Consider the following 22540-nt stretch of genomic DNA (forward strand, 5'->3'; position numbering starts at 1 on the left):
CACGGGGCAACGCGGTGCACTGTTGGCTGTTGCTACTGCCTGCGGGCACAGTGAGTCGGCGACAGCGCGGTGTACTGAAGAGTGAAGGTGTAGCTCAACTGACCAACCTGTTGGAACTGATCGCGAAGGCTTTTGTTCTACGGAGTAGCAAGGAACTCCACGTCCGCGTGAACTCCTTCGCCATCGCCCATCGGGCCTGGCTGGTCCGTAGTGTCTGCACCGCACGCGTGCTGCGCTCGCTTCTAGTACTCCATCTACTCGTAACCATCGGCATCAACCATGGTCGTCTCTGCTGTTCTTCGAGCGTTTTCCCCGTGACCACACCGACCCAGATTAACCCTACGAACAGAGCAATTCGCCTTGCTAGTTGCCCCTCGCTCTGTCGGAATCCAATCTGGGTCATGCGAGTTTGGACTCGGGAGGACTAAGGCCCTGTTTAGTTCTTTACATGTAAATAAAAAAAACTGTAAATACATTAAAGTGAAAAGGAATCTTGATAATTTGAAGTACTAAATGAAATTTATTTATAAAACTTTTTGTATGGATAGGCTGTAAATCGCGAGACGAATCCAATGAGCCTACTTAATTCATGATTTGCAACAGTGATGTTGCAGTAACCATCCACTAATTATTGATTAAACATGAATTAATTAGTATCATTGCCTAACCTCCAGCCCTCCACTGACTCCAACTCCAATGCGGCAGGGCCGGCAAGGCAATAATTAAGGACACGGCACACGCTGCGCCAGTACAGCCGGCGCGCCGGCACCGCCCGCCCGGTTTCCTTGCACGAAACGCTGCGGCCTCCCCTCTCTCGCTCGCCTCCTGTCCGTCTGTCTCCACTCTCCACCAGCCAGCCACCGAGCCAAGCAACCGCCCGCCCCTCCGTACGCCTCGCGCCGGCGAGCGAATGCCGCGGGAGCACTAGCCCTCGCCCCCCCTCGCCCGGGGCCGGCGCGCCCGACACGAACCGACCCATGAGGAAGCTGCCGCCGGCGCACCGGCTCCGGTGGATGCGCGCGCTGCTCCTCGCGCTCCCGCTCCTCTCGCTCCCCATCCTCTACGCGGTGCTCGGCGCGGCGCGCTCCTCGCCGCCGGGGCGGCCGCCGCAGCAGCAGCAGCGGCGGAGGCCGCCGCCGAGGCTGGCGTATCTCATCACGGGCGCCGGCCCCGGGGACGGCCCGCGGATCCGGAGGCTGCTGCGGGCGCTCTACCACCCCTGGAACTGCTACCTCGTCGGGGTGGCCGGGGAGGACGACCGCGCGGATCTCGAGGCCTTCGTGCGCGGCCAGGAGGCGCCGCGCCGGTACGGCAACGTGCGGGTGGCGGACGCGGGGGAGTGGGGCGCCGTCTCGCGGAGGGGCCCCACCGAGCTGGCCGCCACGCTCCACGCCGCCGCCGTGCTGCTCAGGGAGTTCGAGGGCTGGAGCTGGTTCATCAACCTCAGCGCCTCCGATTACCCGCTCATGCCCCAGGATGGTAAAATTCAAGCTCACGAGATTGTTTTGCCAATTGCAACTACGAATGCGTTTATGTTTCAGCTTACAGCATCGTTGCATCATGCTAAATTGGCCGTGTCATCCGTTTTGAGATGAATAGACTGTGCAGATTGTGTTTCTCAAAAATGGCCCCTTTTAGTTACCTTAATTTTGTAATGTGAAGTTCTTCTCATATCCTGTGATGGTAAATTCAAGCTCACGAGATTGTTTTGCCAATTGCAACTACTAATACATTTATGTTTCAGCATACAAACAACATCGTTGCATCATGCTAAATGGGCCGTGCCACCCATTTTGAGATGACATAGACTAAATATTGTGTGTCTAAAAACTGGCCCCCTTTAGTTACCTTAATAATTTTGTAATGTCAAATTCTTCTCATATGCTGTGATGGTAATTTTATTTTTTTGAGTACCAGAAACTTGTTATATGTTTTGTCCCAAAAAGGAAAATCATTACATGATGTTGAACTTGCCACAGTGCTTGCTATACTCAGAGGAGATTTAAGTGTTTTCAGGTTGATTGGCCCGGCCGTACTTCCTTTCAATTTAGGAACTTTTTGAGTCATGCAGTTTCTATGTGAACTGCACACTTTAATTTATTGTTGCTGTTTGAATTTTGTATCTGTTTGACCAGCTGGGTCTGTTAGCTATCTTACTATTATTAATTGGTGGCTCCTTTGAAGTCGCCACATGAAGCCACCTAGGATCCTAGGTGGACACTCTAAAAAAATAGAGAAATCCTATAAATTCTCACAAAAATCAGAAACATCTAGCCATCAATCTAACAACTCTAATTATAATAGCCATCGGATCTGTTATCTTTCCTTATAAATTACCCACCTCTGCCATTATGAAAATAGACTAAAGTAACCCCCTAAACATGTATCTAAACTACCCACCTTTGCCATTATAAAAAGATCTAAAGTAATCCCCTAATCTTCGTGTAAATTACCCACTTATGCCATTATAATACAATTAGCCCCCTAAATTTGCATATAAATTATCCAATTATATCATTATTAGAAGTTAAATTACGCCTAAATCTGAATTTAAATAATATAATTGTAATAAAATATTAAAGTATCAATATAAAAATCTAAATTACAATTTCTATCATTACTAATATTATTGTTTATATAAAAATACTACACACGATGTGTCACCATGTATTTATGTATGATGGAAGAGATAAGCTAGATTACCAATTCACAAACAAATAGTTCCACTAAATATATATATCGAATACATGTGGAGGTGGGATGCAAAATAAAATCTATTGTAACTAAATAATGATAAATATATATTTAGAGTATGTGTTAGAATATTTAATTGATGAAAAAGAGCATGAGATATGTAATTATAATTATTGATCTCATTCTTATATTAATTTTAATTAGCCCGTGCGGAAGCACGGGTTGATAGGCTAGTTATTTCTATAACTTCTGGTCACTTTATTGTGGGCGTATTGAATTGTGCTTATTATTCCTCATTTAATGAGTCCCACATTATTGATAATCAAGTTCAGATTATAAAGATGGGATAAATACGGACAGTGCTGGGCTTGCCAGCTTTGCTAATTCCCATGCAAATTGTTATGGCAATGACAGCGTAAATAGGCAGATAAAACTGAGCATAAGTGGTCTTTCAAAAAAAAAACCCTGACCATAAGCAACTCCTGAATTCTAGAAATATCTAACAGTTAGATTTAATAGTATCCGATTCAGTTTTTTATGGTTAATTTAAAACACTTCTGCAAGCCTCAACGGTCGCTCAATATCAGCCCTTATATCCCTGCGACAGTGCTTAGGACTGTGTCAGGCAAATTAACTGACATGTGCCATAACAGAGGGCGGTAGTTTGCTTCTAAGAGGTTCTCCTACTATTCTTGGCAAAAACCAGAGAGTCAAGCTCAAGCACACCACAGCTGGGCTAAGCTTAAAATCCACCTTAATGTGTTACCTAAGCAGTAAGCTCATAATAATCCTTCGTGCATGGAACTTGTTTTAAGTTAAAGCCATTCTCTTCATCGAATCAAGAACAGTAAATGCTGGATTCCATATATTAACAGTACTTTTTTGACGTTGAAGGACTGTTGCTATATGGAAACTTGTTCAGGCTTCTGACTTACTTAACTCCCATCTCCAATCTCTGTTGATAATTGTTCGAATATCACTAAATGTACCTAATATTTTGATTTGTAGTACAATACTTTTGAAGTGCTCTGCAGAAATAACTGCTGCTGTCTAATGAGCTTACTGATGTTCATGTCATTGCCTTCATATTTTTCAGACATCCTTCATATCTTCTCATATATTCCAAGAGATCTGAACTTTATTGATCACACAAGCAATATTGGTTGGAAAGAGTAAGCATATTATTTCTCTTTTCATTTATAGTTCCAAATTCTTAACTACTTTTTTGTTCTTTATTTTGATTCTTGGGTTGCATATGCAGGTATCAAAGGGCAAGGCCAATTATTGTAGATCCAGCACTGCAGGTCCCAAATAAAACCGAGGTTATAACAACAAAGGAGAAAAGGAGTCTGCCATCCGCTTTCAAAATATTTGTAGGTACTGTCTGCTGTCTTCACTGAATCTGTTTGCCTGATCACTTGGCCCGTTCCAATGCTCTGTAGAAGGAAAGTTTTCATTGTTGCAGTGCAGTGTTTCCTAGTTATCTTTTGTGCCCTCAAGTAGAGTCTCGTTGAGCAAACTAGTGATAAATTTTGTTCCATCTATTAGACAATATGTATGCAATGGCATCTAGTATTTGAGAAACTATCAGTTCTAGGTTTGCCTAATTTTTACGGCGAAGTTACTATGCGGTTGTGGAGTACTTTATTAATAGAAGCACCCATTATGTCTGTTTTGTCTGACATATAAAATGATACCTCTAAAGTCTAAACACTTCTAAAACGAAATAGCAGCATGGAGTCAGGCTGGCAGAAAAATCCTCCACCAAATCACCTTTCGAGGATAAGATGCTGCCTCAGTGCCTATCTAGGAAAAACATCCTTTGGGCATTATGTATTTGGTGTCACATGTGACTGTTAGAATGCTACCTGATGATTGTTATGATGTTGATTGTCTGCCCAATCACTGTTTCAGTTTCACTCGCAATTTTGGCACCTGACATAATCAGCGTTCTGCCTTGTACTAGTTTGTAGTTGAGGGGAAGAAGGGATATTGATGATGTGGATTGATCGAAGTTTAGTTGTGTCAAATCCATTCTATTCTGATCACCAATACTCTTCTTTTAAAATCACTTCTAAGGAAGACTTCATACTCTTGATGCAGGTTCATCTTGGGTTGTACTTAGCCGATCGTTCTTGGAGTTTTGCTTATTGGGATGGGACAACCTTCCTCGCACATTACTGATGTATTTCACCAACTTTCTCTCATCCTCAGAAGGCTACTTCCACACAGTGATCTGCAACTCAGAGTACTACCAGAATACCACCATCAACAGTGATCTGCGTTTCATGGCATGGGATAACCCCCCTCGGACGCACCCTGTTAACCTCACAACAGAGCATTTCGACTCAATGGCAAACAGTGGGGCGCCTTTTGCGCACTCCTTCACAAATGACAGCCCTGTCCTGGATATGATTGACACCAAGCTGTTGGGGCGAGCAACTGACCGCTTCACCCCGGGTGGATGGTGCTTGGGTAGCTCGGTAGGTGGGAAAGATCCATGTACCTTCATTGGAAGGTCCTTTGTGCTCAGGCCGACCAAAGGCTCGGCCAAGCTAGAGGAGTTGCTGTTGAAACTTTTGGAACATGATAACTTCAGGCCTAAACAGTGTAAATAACATTCATTTTACATGGTAGCCAGTTTTTATAGTTTTTCTTTTGGTAGTGTTCAGAGGCCAAAAGTGTCGATGACATCTTTCTGATTGTTGCGGCAGTAGGCATACAGGTGTCGTGTGTTGTTGTATACTTTGTATACCTCCAACTGGAAAGCTCAACGCAAAAGTGATTGAGATCATACATGTACTCTTGCTGTTTCATCTCTACCATTGATGTGCATCAACCGATGATAGTCATAGAATTCACAGTTCAGTAGTTCACACTGTCTAATATGGCCGGCCTATGGAAGACTGTCCGAGTGTTTGGAGGCCCTATACCCTGCCCGTTCTTTTGATGCAAAAAAAGAGCTGGTTCATGTTTTTTTTTGTTGGCTAAATTTGTGTAAAATATCTGCCCGCTGTAACGGTTTTGCAACAGTGCTAAATAGGCCCAGTATACACGTAAACGATCTCGAATATGGGCCTTTTTGTACAAACGATGGCTGCCGTTTTTTCTTTTTTATATTTAAAAAAATTAAAATTTCAAAAATATATGTCCGTTTTGAAATATTTCAAAAATATACCCCGGTCGCCCTCCCATAGGGCGACAGACCCAAAGTGTAATTTTTTTTCTTCAAATTTGCAACAAAGTCTCTGGAGAAAAAAAAACGGGAGGGGGGGGGGCTGTCGCCCCCCCCCCCTCGGGCGACAGGCCCCCCCTTTTTTTCCCCCTCCAGGGACCTATTTTGAGCTATTCGAGCGTGTATTCGTTATCATCGTCGGCAGGATCTCGGCCGCTGACTCCTACCGCACCTAACTTGTCCTTCATTAAATCACGGGAAAAAATCGCAAGAACTTCCCTTATTTCACGAGCATTATGGAACCCACAAACATAATAAGTTCACATCAATAGTATCTATAGAAACAAATGACAAGTAACCTACCACAATCATAAACATCGGATACAAATAAGCGGTCCACAGCTATCTCATTACAAATAAACATCAGAGATACAAATATCAGATACATCTAACCACCCCTAGGGCGTCGGACCCTCTTACCCTCTGCTGGGCACGGACATGGCCCTCGGAGTAGGTGAGAACATCCGGAGACCTCACCTGTCGCTCAGGACGCGCTAGGGGCTGCGGTGTCTGCTGCTGAGAGATCCCAAGTGGTGCTCCTCCTAGCTGTGAATACCCCAAGACATCGGGGTCACCTTGCGCGGCAGGCTCTTCTGGACTCAAGCTGTCGAAGTCGTCTAAGGTGAAGGTCTCGTTATCTGGTCGAAAGGAGGAAGAAGAAGGTCCGGCACTCGCATGGGGGTAGAATCCTACACAAAAAATGTGGATGTTAGCATACGCTCGTATATTTTGTCATGCCATGTAGAAACCGAAATACGAAACATAAACTAACCTGTGTAGGCCGGTATCTGTGGCCCCGGTACCATCTCTGGATACGGTCCGCCAACTGGTGCTATCCCTCTAAACATTCAAGTATGGCCGAATGCAGTAGCTGGATCGTATCCTGTATGTGATATTAGTAAATATGTAGGAACACTTGATGTAATTTTAAAGAGATATGTATGTTACCTGCACTTGGGAAGAACTGCGACGTCGGTCCGTGCATGGTCGACGGACACGGGAACGACGACGAGGCCTGAGACGACCCGTGGCTGTCTTCGTACTGTACACGGCTTCCGAAGTTGTGCACTACCTGACGCAACTGATCACGCTGCCTCGACCATGCCTCTGTCTGCTCAAACTGGGTCATTGGGGATCCGGCACGTACCCTCGTCAAGTAAGTCGAGCAGTCCATCTCCATCATATTGCAAAGGCGAAGCTGCATCAATTCAGTAAAGGTACAGTTACAAACACATGAATTATCTTATGAATATGATTATATATATATACACAAATATGATCAAGAGACTCACCGCGCCAGCTAGTGCCTCTGCCTCCACGTGGTGCCGGCCATAGCCATCCTGAGGCCTCGCCTGGTGTGGCTGTGGGTGAGTGTCAATAAAAACCAGACGAGCCCGAGACCGGGGTAAGTACCAAGTGAGGTAAGCCCTAAAGGAGCTGTCTGTGTGTGGTCCTGTTGGATGGACCAAGAGCTCGTCTGCCTGTTCCCATTGGTCCACCCACGGCTGGATCTTGGTGAGCCAATCATCAGAGCACGGCAAGCCATTCCTTGACAACCTACAAAGTGGACCACGAAGAATCGTTAGATTCGACACGAATGTATGAGCCAAGTTCATTCATAATTACCTGTGGTCCTGGCGACTGACATGCTCCAACGCGGTGGGCACCAGAAACTCCTGGCGCTGCCCAAACTGTCTCCTGACTCTCCAGGGGCAATATGCCTCAACCGCGATGTCATAAACCAGGATGGCGGAAGTAAGCCACAGGCTCACATTCGCGGAGCAGTGTGAAGACAGGCCTGCTGGTGCACGGGTAGCCACAGCCTCTGGGCTGTAAGGCTCCCAGACAACGTCCTCGGGCGTCAGCATGTCGAGCTCTGAAACAAACTCAGGATATGCGCGTCTAACCCGCGCATGTGCCCAGGACCTCTGCATTCCGAATAAGTAAAATTAAAAGTGCGCTAATACATCATGTAACAATGAATAACAAAATTAGATTTGTTGCGATCGTATCTGACGCCAGATCCAGATAGTTCACATAGTGGGCCTCTCGTCCTCCTCGTCGCCGTACATGCCCCCGTGGTAAGGCTCGTGGCTGACAAAGGGCCGACCAACGGCTAGCCTCTCGTACGACCAAAGCTGTAGCAGTAGTGGGCACCCTGACAGGATAGCGTTCCCTTGTGTCTTCATGCAGCCGTCACAGAGTCCACGGTAAGTGGCTGCAAGTACCGCCTCACCCCAGCTGTAGGGCGGTACGTCCTCGTCCCCATCCGCAATCTCCCGTGCATACGGAAGGAGAATCCTATCGACCGAGTTGCCATGAGTGTTGTTGAACATGATGTAACCAAACAACCAAAGTAGGTACGCCTCCAGCGATCTGGTCACACTGTACTCGTCGGCATCCGCAGCCAACAGGACAGGCTGCATAAATAATTAAGATTAATGGTTTCAACTATCAATGGAACATGTGAATTGTAACAATTAAATTTATATATGGAATGAATACGTACTGTAAACTGTAGGAACTAGGTCTTCGATGGACCTGCTGCTCGCGGGTGCGGGTTGATCGAACCTGCTTCTTCCACGCGGTCAACCAGGGCAAAACGGGCCTCCAGCTCATCCTTCCATGAGGCCGCCACCACACGCGGACCTACAGCCTTCCCGACGATAGGGAGGCCGAGGAGGTAGGCCACGTCCTGCAGCGTAGGAGTCATCTCCCCACACGGGAGGTGGAACATGTGTGTCTCCGGCCTCCATCTGTCAACGAGTGCCGTCAGGAGGGATCGGTCGAGCTGAATAGGCCCAACCTCGACAAGACGACTCAGAGTCAGTAGGCCGGCCTCACGTAACCTGCAAAAAAGCAAAAAATGTCGAAACAAAGGAATACCAGCGAATACATAAGTGATAAACAATAATATTTCATTACATACCGGTCACACCAATCATGGTGTATAGAGATCGCCTCGCCGGGTGGACGAGGACGTAGCACCTCTAGGGCTCGGTGCTCAACAGCTGCAAAGTAAGACATGTGGCTCGAGTCGATCACTGGGTCTAGCAAGGAGTCCATCTCCATACCTGCATTCAAAAATATATGAGAACACATAGGTAAATATATATTTCATACAAACTGGACACATAGGTACAATAATAGTTCATTACATACCTGCAATATTTCATTACTACATATTACAAATAATGAAATACAATTGTGGATCATGACACCGAATGCCTTCCACGAGCAATTCTCGCCGATGCTCATATGAACGTAGGAGGTGCTCCATCTCTGGGATTTCCGGAAGGACCGACGTCAGCAGCATCGTGAAGTGCATTCTGAGGACACTTCTTGTAGTTGTGACCCAATGCTCCACATTGGCTGCAACGCTTTTGTGCCTTGCTTGCTTCCAACTCGTCCATACCATTCCGAATACGACGTGTCTGACGACGGCCTTTGCCTTTCTTAGTGGCTGGATCAGGAATAAACATCTTATTCTCATTATCCTGAGTGAAAGGCCCCACAATTCCAATCCCGTATACCTCATGTCCCCAGGTGGATACAGCTGCTTCCTTACAGAAGTACGGCGAAACAAATACTCCTGGCTGCAACGCAGACTCTGCACATGCCGCAATGAGATGGGAGCATGGCAAATGCAATAACTTAGGCTTCATGCAGGAGCAGAAGGCTTTGCCATCAACTGTAATCAAACTCTCCTGTACCACCCTATCTCTACGGATACCACGACCACTTCTATCCTTGCATAGAACCTCAAATCTATGCTCCATTGTACCTGTCGATATGACGCGGTGCAGTTTGGTCTTTTCAATCTTCTCTTGCATATATTGTGTCACTCTTTTGCAAAACTGAATTTGGGGGTTGCTGATGTTTATGCTTGCAGCCGTGTAACGCTCTATGAAATACTTCATGCACCCATACATGATGAACTCAACAATCCCCACAAGTGGAAAGGCAAGACAAGAACGCATAACCATATTGAAACACTCTGCATGGTTCGTTGTCCGAATACCATACCGTATTCCGTTGGTATCATAAAGGAATGACCATTTCTCCTTAGGTGCACCTCGAATCCAGTGCGAAAATGGCTTCTCAATTGAATCCCTAGCCTCTGCAGCCTGACTCGTGCCTGCTCCTGATGCCCTTACCTTCACTAGCTCTGCAGTCAACTGATCAAGCATCTGCCATAATGCATTGAATTTTCTCTATTGATTTTGAGTGCATAACCTCTTAAACAGGTTCTTAAGATCCTTGTTCTTGAAGTGTTCATAAAAGTTTGCACCCATATGCCTAATGCACCACCTGTTTTGGACATCAGGCCATAATGGAGGTGTTGTCGCAGTTCCACGTTGCAATTTCAGTATTGATTGCAGGATACCTGCATGCCTATCACTAATAAGGCACACATCTGGACGTGCAGCAACAACATGAATCTTCACTCGTTCAAGGAACCAATACCAACTGTCTATGTTCTCATTCTCAACAAATGCAAATGCGAGCGGAACAATTTGGTTGTTGCAATCTACACCGATTGCGGTGAGTATCTGACCTTTATACCTTCCAGTCAAAAATGTGCCATCAATGCAGATCACCGGAAGACAAAACTGAAATGCTCTAACACAAGCACCTATGCAAAAGAAGGCTCGTTGCATAATTCTTTGTCCCCTAGTCACGGCTGGTACAAGGTATGTGTCATAAAAGCTTCTAGGATTTCTAGCAGCAACCTGGGATAACATACGAGGTAGGTTATTATATGATGCCTCGTATGTGCCGAACCGCATCTCGAACAACCTTTGTTTAGCCCGCCATGCCTTCAAATAACTGATGGTGTACTGGTAAGTCTGCTCAATGTGTCGAACAATCATTTTTGGCTCATAATTTAGGTTGTCCATAATAAATCCATACATTTGCTTTGCAACAAAGTCGCATGATATATTGCGATGCGAGGGAAGAACTTCTGACAGCAAACAAGTGTGCTCTGTGACAATGGAACATTTCCAGTTTGACTTCCATTTTCCCTTGAATGCATGTACTCGCCATGGACATCCAGCATTCACACACTTCACCTCATATTCTTTACTGCCAGACTTTACGACTCTGAATTCTCGTTTCAATGAGATTGCCCATAGTCTCACAACATTTTTTAGGGCTTCAATGTTTGGATATGTTGCACCTTGCACTACCTCATTCCCTCTGTACTCTCACTCCTGATTTCGTACATCTTCTGCGACATGACTGCCAAAACCATGCTCTTTCCACTCTTTTGGCAATGAGTACTGCTCGTCATCAGATGAGTCCTCACATTCTTCCATCTCTATTGCGGTTTGGTCTTCTGCCTCCATCTCGTCCACAATGCTATGTATCCTTTCTCCCTCATCAGCAAGGCCCTGTGGTCCCATGTTTTGGTTCTCTGTCTCTTCTGACTCATCTTGCTCAACATAATTGGTCTCTCTTCGAATACTCGAAGTTCCTTGATCTGCACAATGTTGGATTTCATTTTGTGTCTTCTCCTGAATTTGAACAAGAATGGCCAGAGGCCACCCACGCTCTAGAGCTGCTTGCATGTACTTCTGCCAGTCATCAGTGCTGTATATCATCATTAATTCCCATAATTCACTTTTTACCTCCCAATTAACAAGAGATTGGACAGTGATCATATGTGTCAACGGATCAACATGGAACCCACACTGCAGCCACTTACATATGGAACCAAAACTCCTTTCCAGAGGTTTATCTATGCCGCTAGATGTGCGCTTAAAGGCAGAAAGATCTACTCCATTTGGCCCATACATAACATTGTATTCACCATAAAATACTTGAAACTGCATCTTGCTCGACATATCTGTATATCACATAATACTTATCGAGTTATACTCTTTACTTCACTACCTTATTCAATAATCCGTAAAAACTAAGTATGAAATTCAACTACAACGTATAAGCATTCATAAGTACGTGATGACACTCAAATTCTATACTGCATATGCCAAATTCTATTCTAAATCATAATTAATTTATAAACACGTCTCTAATAGTACTGTAATTGTAATAATAAATGCGTAGAACTAATTTTCTAAACTAATTTACTACTACGTAACTACAAACTAAAGTATCATTGAACTCCTACTTAAATGGTTCTACTATAGCACTAATTAAATTAAATTACTCACCCCTACTTAAATTACTCATATTTAAATACGTAGTACTTAAATCTAACAATATATAAACTAAACATACTAACCTGCAGATCACAAGTGCTGAATCCGGCAGGACTTCGCCGCTTTCCTTCTCCTCACTCCTCTCTTTTTTTCTGAATTTTTGGTGGAATTTTCGGGCTCAAATGAGGAGGGAAGGGGAGGGCTGGACCTTTTATAGGGGGTTACCCCGGTCGCCCGCGGGGGGGGGGGGGGGGGGGGGGGGGGGGCAGGTCTGTCGCCCGCGTGGGGGGCGACAGGCCCCCCTGCCGCGCTACCACGCCCGTGGGCTGGGCCCAGCGGCGGTTGCCCGTGGGCCGGGCGACAGGGACTTTTTTTTCCAGGGACCTCATGCGAATTTGAAAAAAAATTTACACTTAAGGCCTGTCGCCCTATGAGGGGGCGACCGGGGGTATTTTTGAAATATTTCAAGACGGACATATATTTTTGAAATTTTAATTTTTTTAAATATAAAAAAGAAAAAATCGCTGGCTTTCATGGGCCTCAGCATAGCCAGGTTCTTCTCCTCAAATTAGCCCACTTACCTCACGCCAACTCAGAAAAGCCCAACTCAACGGCACACCCTGCTGCTTTCCAGAAACTGCTCGTGCGATCTCCAGAGCGCTGCCTCCCCCGTCCTCGCCGTCCCCGACGCCGCGCCGGCCGCGCCCCCATCTTCCGTCGGCGGCTCCTACTCGAGGTACGCGTTTCTGTCCCTTCATCTTCCATCCCTTTCTCCGTCACGCCTTACCCTCGGACCGGTGCTGCCCCGCCGTGGTAAGAACCCCCGCGCCACGGGTGGATGCCACTCGGTGGATCTGACCCGCATGTCAGCCTTAACCTGCCGTGTAGGAATCGCCTCTGCGTCGAGGCGTTCTTCCTCGCCGCGGAGCTAGTTGCCGCTTCCGCGGCGTTGAGGTGTTTTCCGCCTGTTGGGATGGGCCGGCTTTGCCGGCGCCTGCAACCTGTTCGACCGAATGCTTCTGCAAGTGACCTTAGTTTCACCTAACCGTATCGAGACTTGTGTGCTGTTGTTCAGTTTCATGCTCGTGTTCGTCTTCAATCGTTCTATCGATTGAAAGTTGCTATCTTTTAGACATGGACACATTGTCTCTGTAGTGAGAAATGAGAATCACATTGTCATGGTGCTTTGATTGCTTTATGCTGTTCAAATCAGTATGCTTATACCGGATAATGTGCCGTGTTGATATAGTCCATAGCTAGTAACCACGTATTCAATGCAAATCTAGTAACTAGTAAGCACGTATTTAATCCAAATGTTTTCGAGCACCATTTGTTCTACTTTTATCTTGGGGTTTGGTTCAAATATTTCATCTCCCACAATGATTTGTTGCCCCTAGAATTATTGCTCGTCTGTGTATTATAGTGGTGGGGTGGGATTTAGGGCTATCCACATTACTTGCTGTTGAACTAATCGCATAAACTGATCACATATGTGAAGGTGAAGGTGAAGCAGCATAATGGGTCGGAAGGCTGGTGCTTTGTACATAAACCCAAAGAAGTTTGGTGCTGTTGCGAAGCCTTGCATGGTAGAAATGGTGGCCTTCCTTAACTGCCTGGCCTTAAACAAACAGGAAGATGGCAAGTGTGTGAGGCAGAAGGATCTCTTGGTTATGTGCACTCAGACTCAGGTCATGATCCGCATCACTGTTAAATGTTTTGCATGCTTAGGCATTGTTTATTCAAAGCATTGAGCCAGCAATCATTCAGTTCCTACTTCCTAATGCCTGCTTGTGACATAATTGCAGAAAGGGAAACCAAAGAACGCAGCGAAGACCATCAATTACCATCTCCAGCGACTTGGGCGAGATAAGTTCCTCTAGGTTCAACGGTTTTGGGATCATTTCCTCGTCACGCTTGCTGCCTTGAATTAAGTGAGCGTCGAAAGATAAATTTTCTCTTCAAAGTAGCTTTACTGAAATGGGGCAGTAATGTGCTTGTTTAGGTTGGACAACTGGTCAGCCAATAATTCTATGACAAACAGTAATGTATCAGCAGTATATTGATATGGTTTTGTTCCTTGCTATTAAGGCACTTTGTTGCTATGTGTTCATGGTATACTGCCAATTGGAAGTGTTTTTGACTGCTTTGTAAGTGGCACTGTTGCTTCCCAGCTTGTGAATTGTGGTTTGACCGTTTTGAGTCCACAGTTCCAGGTCTGGTTGCTCGTGGGGTTGTACCATGTAATGTTCATGTTCTTTCCCTTCAATGGGGCATCGGCACTTTATCTGAGCCATTGTGACACATTAGACAGATTCTATGTGCAGGGAACACTTGATGAACCTACTGGCGACACAAAATCATCGATGCAAAAGGCCTAACAGTTGCGCCAAATATCAATTGGTTCTGCAGACGCAGGCGACTCAACAGACATAAATAGATTACCCCAGTATCAACGATTAAACCTTATGTTTTCATAAACTAATAACTGTTGTAATAAGGTCATATACGAGGCACGCCATACATAATGCATCACGAAACCAGCATTAAACTAAGCATCCACTGCAACAAGGACGACAGTTCACAAAACCAGCATTAAGCTAAGGCGCTAAGCATCACTTTCCCACGCTTAGGCCTCCAGGGATCGATTTGATCATCCCCTTCCCCTTGAGCTTCTTGGCCTCCCGCACCATGCGCTCGATTTCTTCCTTGCGCAGCCGGTCGGTTTGGCCGATGATGATGATGTTGTTCCTCCGCCTGGTGCTCCTCGCCACCGCCGACACGTTCATGACGCCATTCACATCGATGTCGAAGGTGACGAGGATATCGGGCACGCCCCGGGGCGCCGGGGGCATGCCAGAGAGCAGGAACGCGCCAAGCAGGTTGTTGCCCTTGGTTATGATTATGGGGCAATAGAATCCGTTTGTTCAGCTTATATCAAAACAGTAATCACTGTTTTGACCCAAAGTCACCATGGTTCTAGAATCTAAAATAAGCTGGGCTACGGCCACACACATGCCGAGCCAGAAGTTGCGTAACACTGGTAACAGTACTAGTTTTAAGACTAAGACTAAGACGGACAACTTGGGGACGCCAAGTTCTCACGGTCACGGCCGTCCTCGCCTTCCTTCATTGGCTTCAATGGCTGTTGTCTATCGTACGCCGCAGTTCGTCGCGTTCAGTTCTCACGGAACCTGTCGGCCTTCTGAATCATGCGTTCGATCTCCTGCGCGCTCAGCCTGCCGGTGTCGTAAGTGATGGTGATCTTGTTCTTCTGCCTCGTTGCCCTGTCCTCTGCCGACACGTCCAAGATGCCGTCGGCGTCGATGTCAAAAGTGACGTTAATCTGGGGCACGCCTCTTGGAGCTCGCTGGATGCCTTCTAGGTCGAACTTGCCGAGCAGGTTGTTCTCATCGGTGCTCACACTCTCGCCCTGGTACACCTGGATGAGCACGTTGCGCTGGTTGTCGTAGCAAGTAGTGAACACCTTCTCTTTCTTGAACGGGGATGGTGCAGTCCCGCGGGATCAGCAAGCTCATCACGCAGCCCATCGTCCTCACTCCGAGCGAGAGCGGCGTGACATCGACCAGGAGCACATCCTGCAACATCTCGTTGCCGCTGAGAACGGCGGCCTGGATGGCAGCGCCGTATGCGACGGCCTCGTCGGGGATGACGCTCGTGCAGAGCTCCTTCCCGTCGAAGAAGTCCTGGAGCAGGCTGCGCACCTTGGGGATGCGGGTGGAGCCGCCCACCAGGACCACGTCGTGGATGCTGCTCTTGTCCATCTCGGCGTTGCTCAGGCACTTCTCAACGGCCCCCATGCACTCGCTGAAGAAGTTCTTGTTCATGTCCTCGAATTTGGCACGGGTGATGGTGGCGAAGAAGTCGATGCCGCCATGGAGTGAGTCGATCTCGATGGTGGTCTCTGCAATGAAAGACAGCATTCTCTTTGCCCTCTCGCAAGCAGTCCTCAGCCGCCGGAGCGCCCTCTTGTCACTTCTGATGTCAAGCACCTTGTATCTCTTTAGGAACTCGCGGACGAAGTGCTTCACCATCTGGTTGTCAAGATCTGCCCCGCCAAGGTGGGTGTTACCCGCGGTGGCCTTCACCTTGAAAACACGCATGTCGATGTCGGCTCCTGGATCAATGTGGAGGATTGAGACATCCAACGTGCCGCCGCCGAGATCGAAGATGAGCACCGTCCTCTCTTCATCATCGCTCGACATCTTGTCGAGACCGTAGGCGATGGCGGCGGCCGCAGGTTCATTAATTATGCTCATGTCATTCAGACCGGCGATGGTGCCGGCGTCCTTGGTGGCTTGGCGCTGGGAGTCATTGAAGTAGACTGGGACGGTGATGGTGGCATTCTCGACTGTCGTAGCAAGGTAGGCCTCGGTGGTCTCCTTCATCTTGGCAAGCACCATGCCCGAGATCTCCTCAGGTGCGAACTGCCTCTCCTCACCTTCAAACTGGACCATGATCGTCGGCCGGTCGTCACGCCCTGCTACGACTTTGAAAGGCCATAGCTTGATGTCTCCTTGCACAGATGGGCTACTGAATCGGCGGCCGATAAGCCGTTTCACATCTGGAAAAGAAAATCAACCCATATGTTCAGTCTAGTGGAACCAACTAAAACTTTACTTTCAACTTAAAAAAGCCTTTGTTTCATGAATTATTGTTGTTACACGGATACTAGATATAAACCTACTCCAGAATTAGTCAATACTGCCGGTGATCTTTATGAGAAGAGGTATATATAGATTCCTGTTCCCACTATTCGTTCCTATCGTCATTCCAAATTCCCTTTGAGCTTCAAAATTTTCCAAATGAGTAAGTACTCCCTCCTTTCTCATCAAAACATAAAGGTGCGATTTAACTTGACATGGTATCTAAAATTAAACTTTGACCATAAAAAAAACTTTTAACTCCTGAGTTCTTTTAAAATGCAAGTTCATAGCAATACAATCACAACCATATATAAGTTTCAAATGCGATCCAATTATACCACTTTTGTATAGACAGGTTTTCATCTAATTATTGGTTAAAGTTATGAGCTTTGAATCTTGAAATGCATTATAAAACAACGGAGTAGATGGACCTAAAAAAATCGTAGTATCTATTATCTTAATACAATAGTGTTAAAAGAAGCCACCACGTTCGCCGAGAGGGTCTAGAAATTCCCACGTTAATAAAAAAAGAAGGATATATACCGTTAGATTTTATGAAGATCTAACTGTCTATATTAGTCTAAAGAATCCATATCACATAAATATTGGATAAAAGGTTTGTATTTCCTATTAGACTCAGCACATTAATTAGACTCGGACTCCAATTAGAGACTCAGCACATCAATTAGACTCAGACTCCATTAAGGAAACATCACATAATAGATACATGCATGTCTGTTTATGATACAACAAAGTTTGAGCACCGTTTGTGTCCCGAATTTAAAAAAAGAAAACATCACATCATAACTTCACCGCCAAACCTTTAGATAGATAAATTTGGAACTAGCAAAATAAGAAAATTAGGATTTAATCCAATTATTAGTAAATAGCTAATATAAAAATTTAAAAATTAGAAAAACATAAGACAAGATCAAAAAATCCATGTCAAATAAGATTAGTAGATAACTAAATTTGGAACTAGAAAAATAAAAAAATTAGAACTTAACACATTTGAAATTAAAAGATTAAGAAGCAACTACATTCACCGAGTGGGTCTAGAAATTAGCTCGGTCTATAAATACATGTCAATAAAAAAAGAAAAGAGTTACACTATTGGATTTTTATGAAAATCTATATCGGGTCTACTCAACTAACCTGTATCTGATACATCTAATAAATAAATATATAAATTCAAAATTTTAGCAAATATTCTTTCTCTTCCTAACTTAATTGGTGTCTTGATCAACCTGGATTTCAAAGTTCCCACATTAATTAAAAATATGGCCATCTATTTTTATAATCTTTTTAATCGTGTGATCAAGATTCAAGCAGATGCATTATATAGTTTAATTCGATCGCCTCATCTTGCTGGTGCACCAAAATAATAAAAAAGAAAGTACATGCATTATAAGCATCCACTATATGGATTGAAACTTGCAAGGAAAGAGCAGAGTCAGGCCAGAGAAAAAAGCAGATGCATTTGATTGCAAAAACAAAGCACAGCAAATAATTGAACTCAAAATTTGCAGCCGACTTGCACAAAAGACCAAGCACCCGAGCTAAACTGTCGCTTTGATGGATCAACCTTGAGCAAAAAATTACCACACGATAACCTCATATTTATACATTTGACATAATTCAGCAAACCTGAATTACAACTAATGGTTTAACATTATAATTTGCCGAATGATGGTTTGATGTTAATTTATGGTTATGGTGTAAGTGTAACAAGTGATCCATGTTCAATTAGACATAGCATTACCCTAGTGTCAGAAAGCAATTGCGGGATGTGACTAGTAAACACTCACCCGTAAATCTGCCCTCAACCAAGGATCCAACTAATCGAGAGAAAACTAGACTTTTATACTAAATGGATTGAATCGGCACCGTTATTCTTAAGAGAAACTTAGACTACGTCTAGCAATTTTTGCCATAGCATACGAGACAAATCAAACGCTACTGGCGCTCATGGAATAGCCATAGCGCAATAGCCATCGCCGTAGGGTCAATCACCAGACCAGGCCATAACTATTAATGTCAAGGAAGGGCGTCGGCACGTCGTGGCTCCACGGAGGGGCGGCGGGCGGCGACCGGAAGAGCCGGCGCGCGACGATAGTTTTCACGTAGTACGATATTTACTACGGAATTATCATGTGAGATCACATTTTCTCATTTTTAGGAAATAAAAATAGGGAACTATTGGAGATTGATTTTTTTTTGTCTGTCCATATCTATTTGGAGAGTTGGTAAACAACAAGATTTGGGAAGAAAATATGAAAAACTCTTGGAGATGCTCTAATGGTGCATTTTCCATGACCATTGTATAGCTATACCTAAGATAATATGAGAGTATGCATATATGGGGCTATATTAATGGGTGATTGAAGGACAAAGAAAATAAAGTATATTTTTACTTTTAGCACAAAATACCTAAATATTTTTATAAAAATCTAGAGATAATTTATCATGCACATTAACTAAAATATTTTACTCATGTCAAAAGTGTTTGCTAGCTTGGTCTTCAAAGATGCTCATAAGGGCATGGTTTACATTCGTGCATACATAAGGTGAGTGTGCACGAGTTTGTGAGTGTCTGAATTGTATTATTTAATCTCAAAAAAGTAAATATTTAGTTATTTTTAGTAAATACCCAAAAGACATATTTCTGTATATAAGGTTCATTTCTCTCTTAAGGCATGTAAAAACACCACACCTATGTCTGTAATTTTAGTACAAAGGAATTATAATTATATTTCTAAACAAACTATTTGCATATATATATATATATATTACTTAAAAATTCTAAGGCCGTGTTTAGTTCGCGATTTTTTTTTGTGTTCGGCTACTGTAGCACTTTTCGTTTTTATTTGATAATTAGTGTCCAATCATGGACTAATTAGGTTTAAAAGATTCATCTCATCATTTACAGTTAAATTGTGCAATTAATTATTTTTTAAATTACATTTAATGCTCCATTTATGTGTCTAAAAATTCGATGTGACGGTGAATCTTGAAAATTTTTGAGAACTAAATATGGCCTAAATATTGAAAGCAAGAACTAGGTACCCACACTATTTGCGCGGGCCACCTCGCTAGTTATCTGTAATCAAATGTTTGGGTAACACTTTTTCCCCTTCAAGGACTGCACGCTTTTATATGTCAACTTTCCGCCTTGGTAATTGCCCCCATTAACTTTGCATCCAATAACTCGATGAGGTGAAGTTGAAGGGGTTTGCATGCCAGTACTATCCATTAATGGTGCTTAGGGAAGCTAAGCAATCGCGCAGAAGACGAAACTACACCAAATTAACACCAAAAAAATTATGGAGTAAAATTTTTTTTGGCAGAATCCAGCGCGCGGCCGAGGCACACTACCGCATTAGGAACGCAGAGAAAAGAAGCCCCTAGCAATCTACGAACAGTGCTGCTGGCCTCATCTTCCCTGGTGACCAAGCGGCAGACAGCCAAACACGCGCCACGGCTTTGTGTTCGTACTTCTGAACCATCGAGCAGACGAGCACCTCGATTGGGAACTCGAGGATGTTCCTACCTACGTAGGTAGTAGTAGTGGTACTCACCGAAGATGGTATTGTCAGGGTTCAGGGCGGCCTGGTTCGCCGCCGCGTCGCCGACGAGCCTGTCAGACTGGTTTTCTTGTGCAGTCACTAAAAAATAATTTGGCTGCTGTACATATATACAAATGGAGCCACAATCAAATGGAGCGTTTAGATCAATTTGGATTTTGCATTTTTGTATTTTTGAAAGGAATTTTTAATATTTGAAGTATTAAATGTAGACTAATTACAAAATTAATTACACATCTCGTCTATAAACTACGAGATAAATCTAATGAGACTAATTAATCTATCATTAGATCATGTTTATTGTAGTATTACTGTAGCAATTTAGTGTCTAATCATGTCATAATTAGGCTCATTAGATTCGTCTCGCGATTTACAGTCCATTTGTGTGATGCGATTTTTTTTACTACATTTAGTACACCATACAAGCGATTTACAAAAATTTTGTATTTATGTTTTGGGATCTAAACAAGAGCCAAGTATTTTGGAATGCAACGTCAAATTCTTTAAAAAAACATGAATTGCAAATCAGTTCTATAAAAGTCGACATATCAAATTTCCTTTTCAATTGTGTTACTCCGTGTTTCAAATGACGTTCTATGAAACATGAGATTAATCCTTCCGTTGATCGCTGTAAGATGTGTTTGTTTAAATTTTAAAAGATAATGACCAAACCTTACAACTTTTGGCAAAAGTCAATTTAGGCCAGTTCCAGAACCGAACAACAGCAGCGAGGTTACCGAGCTGGGAAAACCAGCAACAGAACCCAATAATTAGACAAATCCTGCGCTATTTCGCGAGACGAATCTAATAAGGTCTTTGACCGCACGATTAAAAAATTGTTACTGTAGTATCACTATGGCCAATCATCAATTAATCATCGTCATTAGATTCGTCGCAAAAAATTACACTCATCTATTAAATTTTTTTACAAATAAACTTCGTTTAGTACTCAATGTATGCAAGATTCTCTAGTAGCATAAATTTGGGTAGCACGAAACAAAGGCCTAGCACAAATTTGGGTCGCAGGCCTAGCACAAATTTGGGTCGCACGAAACAGCTCGTAGCCAGAGAGCTGCACAGGTACCCAGGAGGTGTGCAGCCATGCAGGGAGCGTGTGAATGTCTGGTCGTACTGGTGCAAGCCAAAAGTTGTCAGGAGTCAGGACTCAGGAGGCGTGGGAAGAGGGCGAGCTGGTGACAGGTGACATGAACACTCACCACGTCTGCATGATGGAGCTAGCGGGGTGTCAAAACCAGGGTTTTTTTTCCGACCGGTTTATCCAAACTGCTGGCCACCGGTTCCGGTTTACCGGATCGGTTTGACCGGTTACCAGTAGAAACCAGTCAAATTCAAATTTAAATTCAAAAAACTTAGTTCAACCGGTTCGTACCGGTATACCGACCGGTTAGACCGGTTTACCGGTCGGTTTGACCGGTTTACCGGCCGGTTTGACCGGTTTGAATTCAACGAATTTAAAATCGCATGTGTAACCGGTATACCGGCCGGTTTGACCGGTTTACCAAGTGGGCCTTAATGGGCCGTCTCATTTTTTCCTTTTTTTGTTTTAACTTTAAATGCCCGAAAAGTATGTTAAACGAACGAATTTTTGAGAAAATTTGACACCATTAGATTCATCGCACCTTGAAGTATTTTTAGGAATTTTTTATTTTTTTGAATTCAAATTTGAATTTTGAATTTTGGCCGGTTGGGTACCGGCCGGAACCGGTCCGGACCTGTTTGACCGGTAACCGGTCAAACCGGACCGGTTCCCACCGGTTAGGTGAACCCTGGTCCAAACAGGGCCGAGCTAGCCGATGGGGAAGGTCAGTCACTGTTCGCGGCAGCGTCGGCGAACTGGCGAAGCAATAGGGAACACAGCCGGCGGCGCTGGACTTGTGAGGTGTCGAGAAGGTTGCCGATGGCCGACGACCCGGACGCCGGCGCCTCGTGCCATACTGCCATTTAGCTGGCGCGCAGCTTCCACATCATCTGTTCATGCCAAGGCGAGGAAATGTGGTCGAGTGTGTGCCAAGAGTTAATTCTTTCAATGTCATCAAAATTTAAGACAATTCTTTGAATGCCATAAAAATTTAGACCATCCCTTCATTGCCATTAAAGTTTTAACCCCATCCCTCCAATGTCATTCCGTCACTTTGCTGTTAGAAAGACCGTTAAATCAAAATGAAAAGACAATAC

At 44.4% G+C, this 22540-nt stretch overlaps 1 protein-coding gene, 1 long non-coding RNA gene and 1 pseudogene across 2 annotated transcripts; 2 read left to right on the forward strand and 1 right to left on the reverse strand.

The window, feature by feature from the left end:
• Nucleotides 1–781: 781 nt before the first annotated feature.
• LOC120692217 (beta-glucuronosyltransferase GlcAT14A-like) lies at nt 782–5490 on the forward strand. The gene is made up of 4 exons (XM_039975459.1): nt 782–1479; nt 3791–3866; nt 3956–4071; nt 4798–5490. The coding sequence occupies exons 1-4, from the start codon at nt 978–980 to the stop codon at nt 5310–5312; spliced, it is 1209 nt and encodes a 402-aa protein (XP_039831393.1). The 5' UTR covers nt 782–977; the 3' UTR covers nt 5313–5490.
• A 7200-nt stretch (nt 5491–12690) lies between these two features.
• LOC120691309 lies at nt 12691–14298 on the forward strand. The gene is made up of 3 exons (XR_005682175.1): nt 12691–12832; nt 13595–13784; nt 13902–14298. It is a non-coding gene; the product is annotated as an uncharacterized LOC120691309 (long non-coding RNA).
• Nucleotides 14299–15196: 898 nt separating this feature from the next.
• LOC120691307 lies at nt 15197–16586 on the reverse strand (annotated as a pseudogene).
• Between the last annotated feature and the right edge of the window lie 5954 nt (nt 16587–22540).

This window comes from Panicum virgatum, chromosome 9N, assembly GCF_016808335.1.
Source record: "Panicum virgatum strain AP13 chromosome 9N, P.virgatum_v5, whole genome shotgun sequence".
In the NCBI taxonomy this organism is placed as follows: Eukaryota; Viridiplantae; Streptophyta; class Magnoliopsida; order Poales; family Poaceae; genus Panicum; species Panicum virgatum.